We start from the raw sequence: 17,888 nt of genomic DNA on the forward strand, positions 1-17,888 counted from the left end.
AAGGCTTCAGATGCTCATCCCACTGACATACTGTAGGGAGCAGCCATGTTCACTGACGGAGCGCTATCTCCGGGGAAGCGTATCCTGGAGTCAGGGGCGAATTTAATGAAGTGTTTTGTAACACACAAAAAAAGGCATACACACAGGAGGGGGGAGGGGAAATACTCTTTTCCTAAAGATAGAAGCTGGTAACTTCTAGGTGTAGAGCAGACTAAAGTACAAAGCTTCCTCACAGGGGATAGATCTAATTAAAGGAGTACTCCGGTGGAAAACATTTTTTTTTAATCAACTGGTGCCAGAAAGTTATACAGATTTGTAAATTACTTCTATTTAAAAATCTAAACCTTTCCAGAACTTAGCTGCTGTATGCTCCACAGGAAGTGGTTTTCTTTTTAATTTACTTTATGTCTGACCATTTTAGGAACTATCCTGCTCTAGACAGTTCCTGACATGGACAGAGTTGTCAGCAGAGAGCACTGTGGTCAGACAGAAAGGAAATTCAAAAAGAAAACAACGTCCTGTGGAGCATACAGCAGCTGGCAGGTACTGGAAGGATTAAGATTTTTAAATAGAAGTAATTTACAAATCTGCTTAACTTTCTGGCACCAGTGGATTAACAAAAAACGTTTTCCATGATGTCCGTGACGTCCCTGCTCCGCCCCCCGTGTGACGTCACGCTCCGCCTCCTCAATATAAGTCTATGGCAGGGGGCGAGACAGCTGTCTCGCCCCTGCAATAGACTTGCATTGAGGGGGCAGAGCGTGACGTCACACGGGGGCGGAGCTGGGACATCACGATCACCGGCCCCGTCATCAGATCTGGAGCGAATGTTCGCTCCAGGGCCTGATGAGAGCGCGGTGCTGCATGCGAGACCGCGGGTGTCCCCAACGGTGGGACCCCGCACGATCAGGAAACGTATCCCCGATCCTTTAGATAGGGGATAAGTTGTCAGCACGGTAGTACCCCTTTAAGTATCGTCCAAGGACTAAGAGATGTAACAAGACAAGACACTTATGCCGGATTTTCGCAATGTCGCTGCCACATGCAAATGGAAACTACACCCATGTACATTGGCCAATACTTGCACGATTTTGTTAGTAATACTTTGGTTTCACTGCTCCAGGGGACGAGGGGGGGCATTTACTTAATGCACATGGAAATTCACCTTATCTTGCACTTGCCTGGTTCCTCCAGTAACTGCACCTTGCCTTTTCTTTTCATTACATTTTGCATCAAATATTCCGTGTGATCCACCTGGGCATTTCCCAGCGACTGTAAAAAGCAAGACCATCTGCATCCTGCCACGAAAGGGATACCGATGTGTACTGCGGCATACTGCAGCGGCCCTATTCATTTCAATGGCTTGAAAGTTGTCACTTAGAGGGGAATTCATCAATTGTTGTCTAGTAGGTGTACTATTTTTGAGCAGAAAAGTTGTGTTTGAGGTTACCTTCCTGTGCCAAATTAATGAAAAGTCGCATGCCACTTGATTTACTGGCTCCTACGCCCATGGTACCTGTTTAGACTGCTTTACAGGGTTGAAGTAAATGAGTGTGGGTTTGTGTCTATAAGACAGCCGCTGCAACTTTTTTGCGACTTTCAGAGAAAAGTCACACTTAATGAATCAGTGCCCACTGCATAACACTAGTCTAAAGCACTGCATATTGTAGTTCACGTTCCAATATGATCAAAAGCAAAAGTATCTCAAAAGTTGCATGAAAAGTGACAGACTTTTTGTGCAACAATTTTAGACAAAAAAAAAAAGGTTCTAAATAGCTTGATGAATTTCCGCTTATTCACTACACTTGGGCCAATTCCAATAGTATACACATATTTAAGGCACTCAATAGTGTGGTTAGTCCCGTTAGACTAGCGTATTTCAGCAGAAAGTTGTCTGAACATAGTAGCTGAACTATGCCGAGGCCACTGAAATTAATAGGGCTCGCTGAAATACGTTGTTTTGCAAAATTACAACTCCCAGCATGCACTGACAGACCGTACATGCTGGGAGTTGTAGTTATGCAACAGCTTGAGGCACACTGGTTGGGATTGGGAAACACTGAGTTACGTAACAGACTACCACAGTGTTTCCGCACCACTGTCTGTTTCCTAACTCAGTGTTTCCCAACCCATGTGCCTCCAGGTGTTGCAAAACTACAACTCCCAGCATGCATGGTCTATTAGTGCATGCTGGGAGTTATAGTTTTGCAACAGCAGGAGGCACACGGGTTGGGAAACAATGGGGGATATTTATCAAAGGATTTAGACTGGTTTTTCCTGTCTAAATTCGCAGTCTAAATATGTGCGACTTTTTTGCGACTTTTGCTCTAGAGGATTTTTAGAACATGATGCATTCTAGTCTATTTTAGACGGAAATGCATTGGAAAATGCATTGGTGCTGAATTTATCAAAAGCGAGTTTTCAGCGACAAGTTGCATTGGCTGAAAATACGCTGAAATGTCAGACCATGCTGGAGCAGGTTTAAATACAGTCTAAAGTATAAATCACAAAGTCTGTGCACAGAATTTATCAAGAGCCGTGCGCCTTTTGATAAATTAGGCGCACAATAGATCAGCCTAACCCTCTGTGGTTTGGTCTATATTGATGCGGGACATAGACAACTTTGATAAATATCCCCATTGAGTTAGGAAACAGACAATGTTTCCCAAACAGTGTGCCTCCAGTTGTTGCAATACTACAACTCCCAACATGCCCAGACAGTCGAAGGGCATGTTGTGAGTTGTAGTTTTGCAACAACTGGGGACAGTTTGGAGACCACTTTGTAGTGGTCTCCAAACTGTTGCCCTCCAGATGTTGCAAAACTTTAACTCCAAGCATGCCCAGACTGCCGTGGCATGAAGGGCCAGATGTTGCTGAACTATAACTACCAGCATGCCTGGACAGTCTCGGCATGCTCTGAATTGACATCTGGAGCGCTACAGTTTGGAGACCACTGTATATGTGCCCTTCCAGATGTTGCAAAACTACAACTCCCAGCATGCTGAGACTGTTCACGCATGCTGGAAATTGTAGTACACGGTACATTCACATGGGCGGGGGTTTACAGCAAGTTTCCAGCTTTAAGTTTGAGATGTGACAAATTTTCCACTGTAGCGGGAAACTCACTGTAAACCCCCCCCCCCCGTGTGAATGTAGTCCAAAAACACTACACTACACTACCCCTAAATAAAGAGTAAAACACTACATATACACTCTACCCTTACACTGTCCCCCCCCCCCCTATAAAAATTTAAAATGTCTTGTACGTCAGTTTTTCCAAAACGGAGCCTCCAGCTGTTGCAACATAACAACTCCCAGTATTACCGGACAGCCATTGACTGTTCAGGCATGTTGGGAGTTTTACAACAGCTGGAGGTACTCTGTTTTGGAAAAGCTGACGTACAGTATTTTTGGTATCGGAGGCAAGTGTAATGCTTACATCCGGGTACACCCCTATGAAAATTCCTAATTTAGGTCTCAAATGGGCATGGCGCTCTCTCACTTCAGAGCCCTGTCATATTTCAAGGCAACAGTTTAGGGCCACATATGGGGTATTTCTGTACCTGGGAGAAATTACGCTACAAATATTTGGTGGCTTTTTCTCCTTTTACCCCTCATGAAATGGGGTCTACACCAGCATGTTAGTGTAAATTTTTAGTAATTTTTTACACTAACATGCTGGTGTTGCCCCATACTTTTCATTTCATAAGAGGTAAAAGGAAAAAAAAAAGACCCCCAAAATGTAATTTTTCATTTGCACAGCCCACTGTTCCAAAGATCTGTCAAACGCCAGTGGGGTGTAAATGCTCACTGCACCCCTTGTTACGTTCCTTGAGGGGTTTCGTTTCCCAAATAGTGTGTCATGTGGGGTGTTCTTCGCTGTTCTGGCACCATTGGGGCTTCCTAAATGAGAGATGCCACCCAAAAACCATTTCAGCAAAATTTGTTTTCCAAAAGCCCAAAGTCGCTACCTCCCTTCTGAACCCTCAAGCTCACCCACAGAGCACTTTACATCCACATATGAGGTATTTCCTTACACAAGAGAAATGGGGTTTCAAATCTGGGGGGAGATTTTTACCTATTACCCCTTGTGAAAATGAAAAATTTGGGGTAACATAAGCATTTTAGTGAAAAAATAACAATCTTTCATTTTCACGTCCAACTTTATTGAAAAAACGTCAAACACCTGTGGGGTGTTAAGGCTCACTGTACCCACTTGTTACGTTCCTTGAGGGGTGTAGTTTCCCAAATAGTATACATGTGGGGTGTTTTGCGCTGTTCTGGAACCATAGGGGCTTCCTAAATGTGACATGCCCAGCAAAAACCATTTTGGCAAAATTCGCTCTCCAAAATCCCATTGTCGGTCCTTCTCTTCTGAGCCCTCTAGTGCACCAACAAAGCGCTTTGCATCCACATATGAGGTATTTCCTTACTCAAGAGGGGTTGGGTTACAAATTTTGGGGGGCTTTTTCTCCTTTTACCCCTTGTAAAAAAAAAATATGGATCTACAAGAACATTCAATAATTGGGTCTACAAGAACATGATAGTGTAAAAAATTAAGAATTTGAATTTTCGCCTCCACTTTGCTGCTATTCCTGTGAAACACCTAAAGGGTTAACAAACTTTCTGAATGTCATTTTGAATATGTTGCAGTTTTCATAATGGGGTCCATTATGGCGTATGTCTAACATAAAGACCCCCAAATTCACTTCAAACTGAACTGGCCTCTAAAAAAATTCAGATTTTGAAATTTACATGAAAATTTGGAAAATTGCTGCTGAACTTTGAAGCCCTCTGATGTCTTCAAATAGTAAAAACATGTCAATTTTATGATGCCAACATAAAGTAGACATATTGTATATGTGAATCAATATATAATTTATTTGGTATTAGAAAATGAAACATTTTCTAATTTTTCATAAAAGTTTGGATTTTTTCACCAAAAAAAGATGCAAGTATCAACGAAAATGTACTAACATAAAGTAGAATATGTCACGAAAAAACGATCTCTGAAACAAATTAATAAGTACAAGCATCCCAGAGTTATTAATACTTAAAGGGACAGTGGTCAGATGTGCAAAAAATGCTCGTGTCCTTAGGGTCAAAATGGGCTTGATCCCCGAAGGGTTAGGCTCCTTGCCCCCCCAGTGGAAAATCTATAACAGGACCCCCCCCCACACACCCCATCACATGCTATTTCTAGTGCTTTTGGGATTCCACAGGATATAAGGCTGGGGTGTGAATGGCACCTGTGCAGCAGTTCAGCTGTACACCTTATGCAGCAGTCCTGGGATCTCTGCCCCTTTAGTACCACACATGGCTTGTAAGAGCGCAGGAGTGAGGAAGAGAGGTGCAGGAGGGAGGTGACAGTGGGAGAGGAGGAGGAGGAGAGGAGACAACAGACGCTCGACAAATTCCTTTTATTTTGCTGGCAGCAGCCAGTGAGGAGATGGGATGGAGACAGCAGAGCAGAGAGGAGGATGAGGAGAACCAGTCATCGACACTTACCTGGTGAGGGAACTTTACAGCAAGTGTCCTGCCTGATACCATGGAATTACTGCATCACTCCCATCATCCACTACCATCACCTGATGCATCAGCCAGCACTATCCATGCAGATTCTTTTTCAATGAACTACCACAATAAGAAAGTAGTGTTGTGTAGTTCTCTGCACCATCTATTACACATTATAGGCTTAAATACATGGTTCAACAGAAAGTATCACTCATGATAGGATTCCATACAGCAGCCGAGTTGACGTTATCCTATACAATAGGCTTATGTAGAGGGGCTCAGCAGGCTATATCATACAGAATAAGCTTAGATACCCCAGCACGGGCACCCACCACAAACATATATACACATTCCATCCCTCCTGGATCTACTTCGTATTTGTTAGTGATCGTCTTCCTCTCTTGCAGTTTTCCTGTGTGAAGTGTCAGCTTTCCATCAGAGATGCCTATAATCTCAGGAAGCAGCGAGCACGACTACAGCAACCTCAGCTACACCTCAAGCAGTACATTAAACCACTTCTTCCCCGTAGCTGTAGAGTCGCAGACACTTAAAGGGGTAAAGTACCAAAGGGCAAAGAGAATCTATGACCCCGATGATTTGTACACAGTCGACTTTAAGCGAGAGGTCATCATTAACGTGGGAGGCTTTCGGTACCTCATCCCTTGGAGTACACTGGACGAGTTCCCCATGACAAGGCTTGGCAAGTTGAGGTTTTGCAGCAACTATGACGAGATCATCCAGATCTGTGATGACTTTGATGAAGACACCAATGAGTTTTTCTTTGACAGGAACCCGTGTGCATTCAGGATGATAGTCAGCTTTTTGGCAGTGGGGAAACTGCGTCTGCTGCGTGAGATGTGCGCCTTGTCTTTTCAGGATGAGCTGATGTACTGGGGCATCGAGGAGTCCAACCTGGAGCACTGCTGCCTGAGGAAGCTGTTCCAAAAACTCGAGGAACTGGCAGAATTCAGGAAGGAGGAGGAGGCGCAGAGAACCCGGGAGACCATCTGTGTGCTAGAAGACCACTCCAAGATGGGCTACTATATGAGCAAACTGCGGGACATGGTGGAGAACCCCCAGTCTGGCTTGCCCGGGAAGGTATTTGCCTGTCTGTCCATCTTATTTGTGGCCACCACGGCCATCAACCTATGCGTCAGCACCATGCCGGACCTCCGTGCTGAGGAAGACAGGGTGAGTGTACGTCTCATGGATGTGAAGATTAGTGTTGCCACCTCTCTTGCCATGCTAATTTGCATAACTAATTATATATGCGCGACAACACAGAATACACATATGCGAGGAAAATTTTCTCCTATTCTGACCACCCCTATAACTTTTTTTTATTTCCCCTTATACGGGCCTGTATAAGGGCTCATTTTTTGTGCCCCAATCTGTAGTTTTTAACAGTACTATTTTGGTTATGATGTGACTTTTTGATCGCTTTTTTTTAAATTAAATTCGGGAGTTACTAACTGCAACTCCCAGCATTCCCTGATACAGCCTGTGGCTCAGCAGCTGCCCCAAACGAAAACTACAACTCCCAGCACGTTGGACTATATAGTAGTATATAGTATAGGTCAGTGTTTCCCAACCAGGGTGCATCCAGCTCTTGCAAAACTACAACTCCCAGCATGTTGGACTATATATTAGTACATAGTATAGGTTAGTGTTTCTCAACGAGAGTGCCTCCAGCTGTTGCAAAACTACAACTCACAGCATGTTGGACTATATAGTAGTATATAGTATAGGTTAGTGTTTCCCAACCAGGGGTGCCTCCAGCTGTGGCAAAACTACAACTCCCAGCATGTTGGACTATATAGTAGTGTATAGTATAGGTCAGTGTTTCCCAAACAGGGGTTCCTCCAGCTGTTGCAAAACTACAACTCCCAGCATGTTGGACTATATAGTAGTATATAGTATAGGTCAGTGTTTCCCAACCAGGGGTGCCTCCAGCTGTTGCAAAACTACAAATCCCAGCATGTTGGACTATATAGTAGTGTACAGTATAGGTCAGTGTTTCCCAAACAGGGGTTCCTCCAGCTGTTGCCAAACTACAACTCCCAGCATGTTGGACTATATAGTAGTATATAGTATAGGTCAGTGTTTCCCAACCAGGGGTGCCTCCAGCTGTTGCAAAACTATAACTCCCAGCATGTTGGACTATATAGTAGTGTACAGTATAGGTCAGTGTTTCCCAAACAGGGGTTCCTCCAGCTGTTGCCAAACTACAACTCCCAGCATGTTGGACTATATAGTAGTATATAGTATAGGTCAGTGTTTCCCAACCAGGGGTGCCTCCAGCTGTTGCAAAACTACAAATCCCAGCATGTTGGACTATATAGTAGTGTACAGTATAGGTCAGTGTTTCCCAAACAGGGGTTCCTCCAGCTGTTGCCAAACTACAACTCCCAGCATGTTGGACTATATAGTAGTATATAGTATAGGTCAGTGTTTCCCAACCAGGGGTGCCTCCAGCTGTTGCAAAACTACAACTCCCAGCATGCCCGGACAGCCGTTGGCTGTCCGGGCATGCTGGGAGTTGTAGTTTTGCAACAGCTGGAAGTGCTCTGATTGGGAAACACTAGTATAGTATATGGTGCAACACTACGGGAACACTACAGGAATTTTTAATATAAAAATACCGTCAAGGTGGTCAAAATATTGGCTGTGCCAGTAAATTACCAGGTGGCAACCCTAGTGAAGATGGGGTCACAGATATCTGACCAATGTCAGTTCAATCAGATCAATATTAATCCCTGTATGTAAATCCTCTACTGATCTGACTGGAATCTCTGACAGAGGATTACTTTCAGTATCACTACGATTGTAGATCACAAACAGCCGTACAAGAGGCGTCTCCAGTGTAGGGAGTGAGGGGTTATTTACTGGGATGCACAGAGATTCCTGGAGGAAGCAGCATCACTGGGGAAATGTCACATGCCTACATTATGGCTGAGGTTGTTGTATACAGTGGGTTAATAGTGATGTCTCCACTCCAGGTGAAAGTCTCCATCCAGAGCAAGAATATAACATAAAGTAGTGGGAAACAAGAAGGCGCGGTAACAGCAAGCCAAAAATTTTAAATGGTAAAGTGACCTCAAGGTGGCAGTGTCTTATCAACCAATGTATAAAGCAAAGTAACTGTTACACGTGGTCTATAATATACAGAGAAGTACAACACAGCTCTTGTATCCAAGCCTATCATTTGTACTACTGTCTGCTGAGAGGCTCTCTTTAATTCTGTCATGTGTGATACTATCTGCTGAGTTGATGTATCTAATCTAAACTTATGTAATTCTATCTGATGAGCTTCTCTGTAAAAAAAAATAAACTGTGTGATACCGGCTCCAGAGCCACTGTATCTAATCCTATCATGCGTAATACTGTCTGCTGGGTCTATTTATCTAGGCCTAGTATGCATGATACTGTCTGCTAAACTGCTGTATCTAAACTTTCATGTGTGATACTGCCTGCACGGCTTCTGTACTTAAACCCATCCTGTACGATATTGTTTGCTGAGCTGCTGTATCTAATCTTATCATATGTGATACTATGTGCTGAGATGCTGTCTGTAATCCTATCATGTGTGATACTGTCTGTTGAGCTGCTGTATGCAATACAATCCTGTGTGATGCTGTCTACAGAACTTCTTTATCTAATCTTATTTTGTGTGATACAGTCTACTGGGCTACGGTATCTAATACCATCATGTGCGATACTATCTGATGAATCTAATCTGAGCCATTGTAATACCACCTGCTGAGTCTCTGTATCCAATCCAATTCTGTTGGATACCATCTGCTGAGTTGCTGTATCTAAGCCTATTATGTGTGATACTTTGGTGGTAAACCAAAGTATTGTGTGTCTGAGGAGCTGTGGTACCTGTGGTAAAGGCTGAGCTAGTGAAACATATCTGATAGCTTACAGCGAAACAGCTTTTTGTCCAGATGCCTCCACACATATGATCGCTTTGTTTAGAATTGTGTTCCTGTGTTCAGAATTGAGGGAGAAGGAGGAAGGAGTCTGGTGGCGGCTCATCTCCTAGAACAAGAGGATCGAGTTGGAATTCAAGAAGCCCAATCTTTTTCTCCTCTAACATCATATGTCAGAATAGAATTTGGAGGCCCCCATACACATTAAATGGGCAGCCGATCCCACCTAAATGTAGGACGAAGCACTGCAGTTATGCAGTAGAAAATGAACCAAAGGCAGAAGTGGATCCAGCTGGAAGAAGGAATTTTAACACATTCCTTTAGATTTTTCCCTTCCAGATGGATCCCCTTCTGCCTTTGGCTTAATTTTGGATGCACACACAAAAAGGATCGTATATGGACCAAGTAATATCATAAGAGTATGCAAAAATTACATACATCTAAAATCATTTAAAATACATATGGATAAAAAACGGAGATGCAACTCCATGATACAGAGACAAAGAAAGGGGGATCTGGAAAAAACTCCAAATGCTTCAGCAGTGCAATAAGTATAAGGTATAAGGATTAAACCACCTGAGACAGCCCACAGTACCATACATGAAGCAAATTAGGGTAACTAAAAAAGACTGCAAATGAATGCATAGGAAAATATAAGAATTTATATAAAGGTAGCGCAAAGAGAAGAATAAAATAGCGGAAGCAAGGAGTTAGGTATTAGCAAGATGTGTAACAAACATAATTACCGAGTGGACAAAAGAGACCCAAACCCCCATCACCTGATGTTTCACCACTCAATGCTTCTTCCGGTTAGTGGAAATCTGCAGTGTATCTGCAATGTATGTTCATAACCTAAATCACCAGGTTCAGCCGGCACATGGCTAGAATGTATGGGAACCTTAAAGAGTACCTGTCATATACCACAAAAAATTGTTATATGTTACTCGGTACCTAATACTGATTGTATGCATACATTGTCGTGCGGTAATAACTCAATTATGAATTATGGTCATAACATTTTTTCATTATGAGAAATTAAAAATGTATTAAAATTATCAAAAATATCAAAATTATGACCTGGTGAATTGTAGACAAAGCCAATAAATACAATTCACATCTGAGTCCGACTATTTCCTCAGATATCAACAAGTTATTTTGCTTTAATGACATTAATGCTTAAAGGGGTATTCCAGGAAAAACCTTTTTTTATATATATCAACTGGCTCCGGAAAGTTAAACAGATTTGTAAATTACTTCTATTAAAAAATCTTAATCCTTCCAATAGTTATTAGCTTCTGAAGTTTTCTGTCTAACTGCTCAATGATGATGTCACGTCCCGGGAGCTGTGCATGATGGGAGAATATCCCCATAGGAGCTGGACAGCTCCCGGGACGTGAGTCATCAGAGAGCAGTTAGACAGAAAACAACTCAACTTCAGAAGCTAATAATTATTGGAAGGATTAAGATTTTTTTTATAGAAGTAATTTACAAATCTGTTTAACTTTCCGGAGCCAGTTGATATATAAAAAAAAGTTTTGGCCTGGAATACCCCTTTAAGGTAGTTTTGCAATATACAATAATACACAGGTATTATTAAAGTATGCAGATTTATTCGTTATAATGTTATAAACATAAAAGAGTAACAAACACAGTGATATATGCAAATGATTTCAATTAGATATATTAGTAAACATTATAAGCTTGTTAATTGACTACATAACAGTAGAACAATACATGTGAGTAGTAAGTAAGTAAGTAACTTGTTACAATGAAACATGAGCTATTAGGTCAGGATATTACACAAGAAAAAGGTTTATACATCACTCTGTCCAGAGGAAACCTCATTAAATCAAGATGGGCAATATCTAATCATAGACATCAATATGGAATGCTAAATACACTCCACCCCTTCTAACCAACTAAACGTTACAACTCCAAGAATGGGCAAATCCATCTAAGGATATAAACATGGAAGAAATTTTATATATTTCCACCTCATTCTAGACAATTTTATACATGACTTTGGTAAGATTATTAAGACAATTAAATAGAAATGATATATGATCTTGCTAGACTATATTTTAGGAGGAAGAACTTGAAGCAAGTTTCCTGTGTGGGAAATATACTTATAACACTTATACAAAAAAAGAAGATTGCAGCATCACACATTGGTCAAAAAATTGAGGCTCTTATCGCACTTTTTGATCAAAATGTGTCCCCCCCCATCCACCATGGGGAGGTGGCCTCATTAAGGATGGGACCCTAGCACAAATTCTGAGCCTAACGCTCGTATCCACTCACCCCTGCTGGACATAGCCTCTGACTGGGTGACATGCTGGATCCATTAACAATGTAAAACACCACCTGTGAAAAGGAGGGAGGGGTGCACATCTAAAGAGGGTGCCATTCCCCCTGAGTTGTACAAACAAGCAAAAAGAAAAATAGCCAGCACAACAACCTAATACACGGGTGCACGCTGCTGTGGCAGATACAGAGTATACAAAAAAAAAAAGATTGCAGCAGCACACATTGGTCAAAAAATGTAGGCTCTTAGCGCACTTTTTGATCAGAACGTGTCCCCCCATCCACCACGGGAGGTGGCCTCATTTAGGATAGGACCCTAGCACAAATTATGAGCCTAAAGCTCATATCCACTCACCTCTGCAGGGCATATAGCCTCTGACTGGGTGACATGCTGGATCCATTAACAATTTAAAACATGACGTATGGAACCCTAAATCAGAAAGTATGGGGTTAATCCCCATACTTACATAAGTAATCAAAGCATGGTTTTTCCAGACATAGAGGGGGACATTTATCAAAGCATTTCTTTATTTATTTTTTTTGCTTAAAATTGCCACAGAAAAGTCACACGTGCGACTAGTCTCTTTTTTGTGCGACTTTTTGATCTGTCTGAAACCAGTTGATAAATAAGTCGCACATAAGCAAAAAAAATTGTAAGAAAAAAAGAACCAAAAAAAAGGAATACATAAGCAAACATTGAGCCACCAATTAGACATTTCCAACACTATCAAATTTATGGGAAAGATAATAATACAATGGATGATTCTCCAACACAGATGTGTGAATGTCTATCTGTCCAGTTAAATGGGTAGTTAATTGTTAGTCAGAATAACATTCACAAGACTGGCTAACTAGCCCTCTCATCTGTCTTATCTAAACAGCCATAAATATCTAAAGAGACAAGAAATATTCTTCTCCCAGACAAGCACTTGTAGAGAAAAACTTTAGAATACAATGTGGTCTATTTAGAACATACAACATGGTGGACACATCATGCTATTATTCTATTAAACATAGTGATTCATTTTTGGGGCCTACAATAAGTATGACAATATATTTGTTATGTGTCTAGCACCTATATTTCTCCAACAAATCCCAAATATTTTTACTGCTCACTTGGTTTGTCATTCTATGCTTTTGAGGGGAGGTGTCCTCACTCTGCATGACTCATCTTTCTCAGTCTGCTGTGCTGGGTCTCTTCATCCAATCACTGCAGGTGTCAGGGACCGACCGGGGTGCACGGGGAAAGTGAGCCCTAAACTGACCCTAAAAACCATTCTCCCTGTCTACTTGCCCATCCCCCCCCCCCCCAACCAGTGGATCGACAACTGGGCACCGGTACCTCCCTGAACTAAAGTGCAGGGGCCTAATAAAAACACATACTAATAAATAGTCGGTCACAAACCAGAAACATAACAGGAACATAGTACTCCATAACAGATTAAGTTCAGAGGACACAAATCAGAGAGTTAGTACAGAGGACACTATATCAGCAGACATGAACAGAGGACTCTGTGGTCGTGAACAGAGCACACTAATAGATAAGCGGTCATGAACAAAACTCCAAGGATCTGAATAAAGAACTAATAAACATAAACGGATAAGTCTGAACATACTTCAGAACAAAACAGGAATAAACTTAATCCCCTAGGAAAACCTCCGGTAGATACAGGAATAACAATGCCCTCTGAGTCCCCACAGACAGGTAAACAGGATCTATCGCTAAACAGGAATTATCGCAATCCCTCCGAACACCTCCAGTAGACACGGAGTCCCCATGGACAGGTAACAGGGATGCCAAGTTACAACTCAGAAAAACGGATACAACAGGATATAATTATAGAACACTGTTCACACTGAACACAAGACAGGAATAATCACAATCCCTTCAGAACACGTCCAGTAGATGCAGGAATAACAATACCCTCTGAGTCCCCATGGGCAGGTAACAAGGATGCCTAAATAAAGTAACCCCCCGACATGGGATGGCCCCGACATATGATCAAATCGACATACGATGGCCTCTCAGAGGCCATCGCATGTCGATGTCAGCATCGACATACGATGCTTTTATATGTCGGGGCCATCGCATCAACTGCTATCCGACAGCGCAAAATGCTTAAGCTGCTGTCGGATAGCAGTTTAAGCATCCTGGACAGGTTCGCTTACCTATCCCCGCTGCTCTGGGTCCACTTCGCGATCCTCCGGCGTCTTCTGCATCTTCTCCAGGGTCCGGGCCTCGCTTTCCGCTGTAGTCATTACGTCGCTACGCACGCTGTGCCGGCGCAGCATTGTAATAATGTCACCAGAAAGCGAGGCCCGGACACTGGAGAAGATGCGGAGGAAGCTGGAGGATCCCGAAGAAGACGCCGGAGCAGCGGGACAGCATCGGGAGCGGTGAGGATGCGGTCTGGAGCGGCGGGGACAGGTGAGTATTAAATGCAATTTTTACATTGCACGAATCCCTCAACATACGATGGATTCGACAAACGATGTGTCGTTTGGAACGAATTACCATCGTATGTTGAGGGACCACTGTACACAGGATATAATATAGAACACTGTTCACACTGAACACAAGACAGGAATAGCAATACCTCTGAACACCTCCAGTAGACAAGGAGTCCCCATGGAGAGGTAACAGGGATGGAACATAGCACACTGTTCACAATGGACACACAAATTGGACACTCCACTCCACTAATGAAGTAGCCATTAATAATAGATCCAAATAGACTACTGGCCAGCGGCACGTTCCACAGTGTGGTCAGAAGCTGACCCAGTAGGAAAAACTGAAATATAAAACACAGAACTTCATATAAATGGATACAAGAGAAAACACAGTGTGAACAGACACATAGCAAAAAGAACATACAAATCCTAAAACCGGCTAAACAAACACAGATTAAAGTCTACTAAAAGCATGCCACCTAACCATGGCTAAAACCAGAAAATACAAAGTGCATGCTAAAGTAAAATAGTAGATTAAAAAGCTCAAATGAAGAGTGTTTCACCAAGAGCTCCATGCAGCATGCCCAGCATCTTAGTGAGTCTGGATATAATGAAGTCAATCAACCGCACAGAGGCTATACTGGGCTGACCTTAAATAGACACACCCTAGGAGCTATTGGCTAGCAAGCAAAAGGTTATTAACTATTCCCTGACCAGGGAACATAAAACTGTTCACACACAACCAAACCAATAGCTGTGTGTGAATACAGGCCAATACAGACATGACAGCAGGCTTCTCTGTAACCCCCTCCTTTCTGTTTTCATGCTTAAGTCTGATCTGATAGGACAGGACAGGAGTGAGCACAGAGGAGTACTAGTCTTGCCCTCACTTACTGGACTTTGTCCCAACCTGTGCGTCAGCTGGTACAAAGATGATGGTGCAGCTGGACAGGATTATATTCAGATGGTATGGGGACCCCTAGTGGTCTTTTTGATGACTTTTATGATTTCTATATTCTATGATTTCTATATATGAAGTATATTAGGAAGGTTAACGTTTTTCCAAGATGTACACCATATGAAAAGTTTTTGAATCTGACAGTGCCCATTTAACTTCAAAATGTATAGTACTGTCTGCTAAGCCGCTGCTCCACAATTTAGTCCTATCATGTGATACTATCTGATAAGCCACCTTTCCTAATACTATTATATTTGATACTGTCTGCTGAGGCAGTGTCTCTAAGGCCATGTTAACATTAGCTTTGAGCTCCAATCAGAGGAGCTCTGCTAACAAGGTTTGTTCATATTGCAGGCATTAAGCGCATGAAAATGTCTTAATTTTTTCCCCGCTCACCTTCTGTGAAACAATGGACCCCAGACAGAAATACGATGGACCCTATTCAAAGTCAATGTCCGATGTCTGATCATGGTGGGGCCTGCCGCTGGGACCCCCCGCGATCTCCGTGCAACACCCGCACACGGCTGCATCTCCAGTCTCAGAAACCTCTTTATTTCTGGGACTGGAGAGGTGATGCCACACCACGCCCCCTCCATTCATGTATATGGGAGGGGGCGTGACGGGTGACGGCTGTCACGCCACTTCCCAAAGACATGAATGGACGGGCATGGCATGACGTCACGCGCGGGGGGGGGGGGGGGGGGGGGGATTTGGGCGTGGCGTCACATCTCCAGTCCCGGAAACAAATAGGTTTTCGAGACTGGAGACGCAGCCCCACATAGAATGCGGGTGTTGTACGGAGATCGCAGCACCCGCAATCAGACTTCTTATCCCCTATCCTTTGAATAGGGGATGAGATGCATTTGGCCAGAATACCCCTTTTATGTGCAAAGCTATCTGCTGAGCTGTCTACTGCAGGACTGATGTCATAGCTCTTATTTACCTGCAGAAAGAAACCAGTCACATACCGGTAGGTAAAGCTAGGATAACTTGTTGACACAACCCCTAACATCCGGCACCCAGACAGCCCCTTCGTATGGCACATTCTATAAAAAGTGTTGAATCCTCATGCCAGCAGTAAAAGTGGTAAAACATTACCATGTGAAATTTAACCATAAGGCTATGTTCACACTGAGGAAATTCAGCAATGAACATTTCCTCACTGAATTCCTCTGTGGATCCACAATCTTCCTGCTCCATGGTAAATGGACGTGACGTGTCATCCCATTGACAGAAAGGACTAGTAGTGTGAACATTCCCTATAAAGTGGGTGACGAGAAGGGACAATAATGACTGCAGCTTCTTAGCGTTATTGTGTGATTTATCCAGCGGTCACACACTGTCTTGTATTATATGACATCTAAGCTTGGTCACTCTGGAGGTCATTCATGAGTCGGCTCTTGTCACCGCATAATTACACTGAATTATCATCTCCTACTGTCCTATATGGCTTAGTAATGGCACCTCGTACCCAGATCTGAACACCTCTGAATACCAATGATGTCCCACGCTGTGCCACTCCAGACTACTTTATGGGGTTTGCCAAGGTACAAATATCCAATCAAGCTAAGACTGAATCTAAAGATAGAACATTTCCTTTCATCTCATAAGACATTGTCTCCCATATAATGATTCATTTATGAGGCTGAAGTTCTGTTCTGTCCGGAATGAGCCACGAGGGAACATTGCAATCTGCAACAGAAAATGAGCCTAATCTCTGCAATATGAATTTTCAATGTGACAGCAATGATTACTGGACCAGAAGCTTATAGAACCTCATACGGATCACCAGGAGAACAGAGAATTTCAGGAGAGGAGAGGTAACTGGTTCTGAGATATATAGTAGGGATCGACCGATTCTCGGTTTGGCCGATATTATCGGCCGATATTCACGATTTTGGACACTATCGGTATTGGCAATTACCTTGCCGATAATCCGATAATGCCCTGCCCACAGCACCGCCCCCACTGGAACCGCGCCGCACCCCCCACCGCACCGCCCCGGCCAGAGATCGCCGCCGCCGCTGCCCCATTGGCAGTGTGGCCGGTGTGGCCGGGGCGGTGTGGGGTGCGGTGCGGTGGGGGGAGCGGCGTGGTGGGGGGAGGGGTGTTTGCTGTGGCGGTGATAGGACTCAGGAGGACCCTAGGACAGGCAGGGGGAGAGAAGCTGGTGGCAGCGGCGGTCTCTGGCACAGCAAAAGCCACTGCAGTTAATTGATTTAAGACGCCCGCTTTAAATCAATGATCTGCAACGGTGTCACCGGTGGGGGCGGGGGTTAAATAGCCGATAACTTATGCCGGAATATTGGTAAGTTATCGGCTATCGGCCCTAACCTCCACAGAGTATCGGTATCGGCCCTAAAAAATGGATATCGGTCGATCCCTAATATATAGTGGAAGCAGCAGGGTGTATGGCCGCAGGTTTTTCCATGGCTTTGCCACCAATATACACAGTCTCTAATAATCTAATCTAATAATCATTATTGATACACATAAAACAGGGCATGCATACCATAGAGGCAGATCGTGCAGATGCTAGGGGGTCCCTTTTCTTTCTCTATTGTTATAGAAAAGTGCCAGTTATCTGCATTATCAACAAATAATAGATGGGGAAATTCACCAGTGGGTCATGAGAAGAGAAGGAAAAACCAGACCTTTCTGTCTTGGGGGTAAAATCAGACACCAAAATAGGGCCCATTACGACCTTTGCTATGGGGCCCCCTTTATTC

General features: G+C 43.3%; 1 protein-coding gene across 3 annotated transcripts in view; it reads left to right on the forward strand.

Moving 5' to 3' along the window:
• Positions 1-5,190: 5,190 nt before the first annotated feature.
• The window catches only part of KCNG4 (potassium voltage-gated channel modifier subfamily G member 4), a 28,936-nt gene continuing 16,238 nt past the window's right edge, over positions 5,191-17,888 (forward strand). Inside the window, exons 1-2 of one of the 3 annotated variants that reach the window (XM_056525473.1) lie at positions 5,191-5,511; positions 5,922-6,705. In XM_056525473.1, coding sequence (XP_056381448.1) covers positions 5,956-6,705 — 750 coding nt within the window. In that variant the 5' untranslated portion in view covers positions 5,191-5,511; positions 5,922-5,955. The other 2 variants (XM_056525471.1, XM_056525472.1) reach the window with 2 other exon arrangements.

Source organism: Hyla sarda, chromosome 6, assembly GCF_029499605.1.
Source record: "Hyla sarda isolate aHylSar1 chromosome 6, aHylSar1.hap1, whole genome shotgun sequence".
Lineage (NCBI taxonomy): Eukaryota > Metazoa > Chordata > Amphibia > Anura > Hylidae > Hyla > Hyla sarda.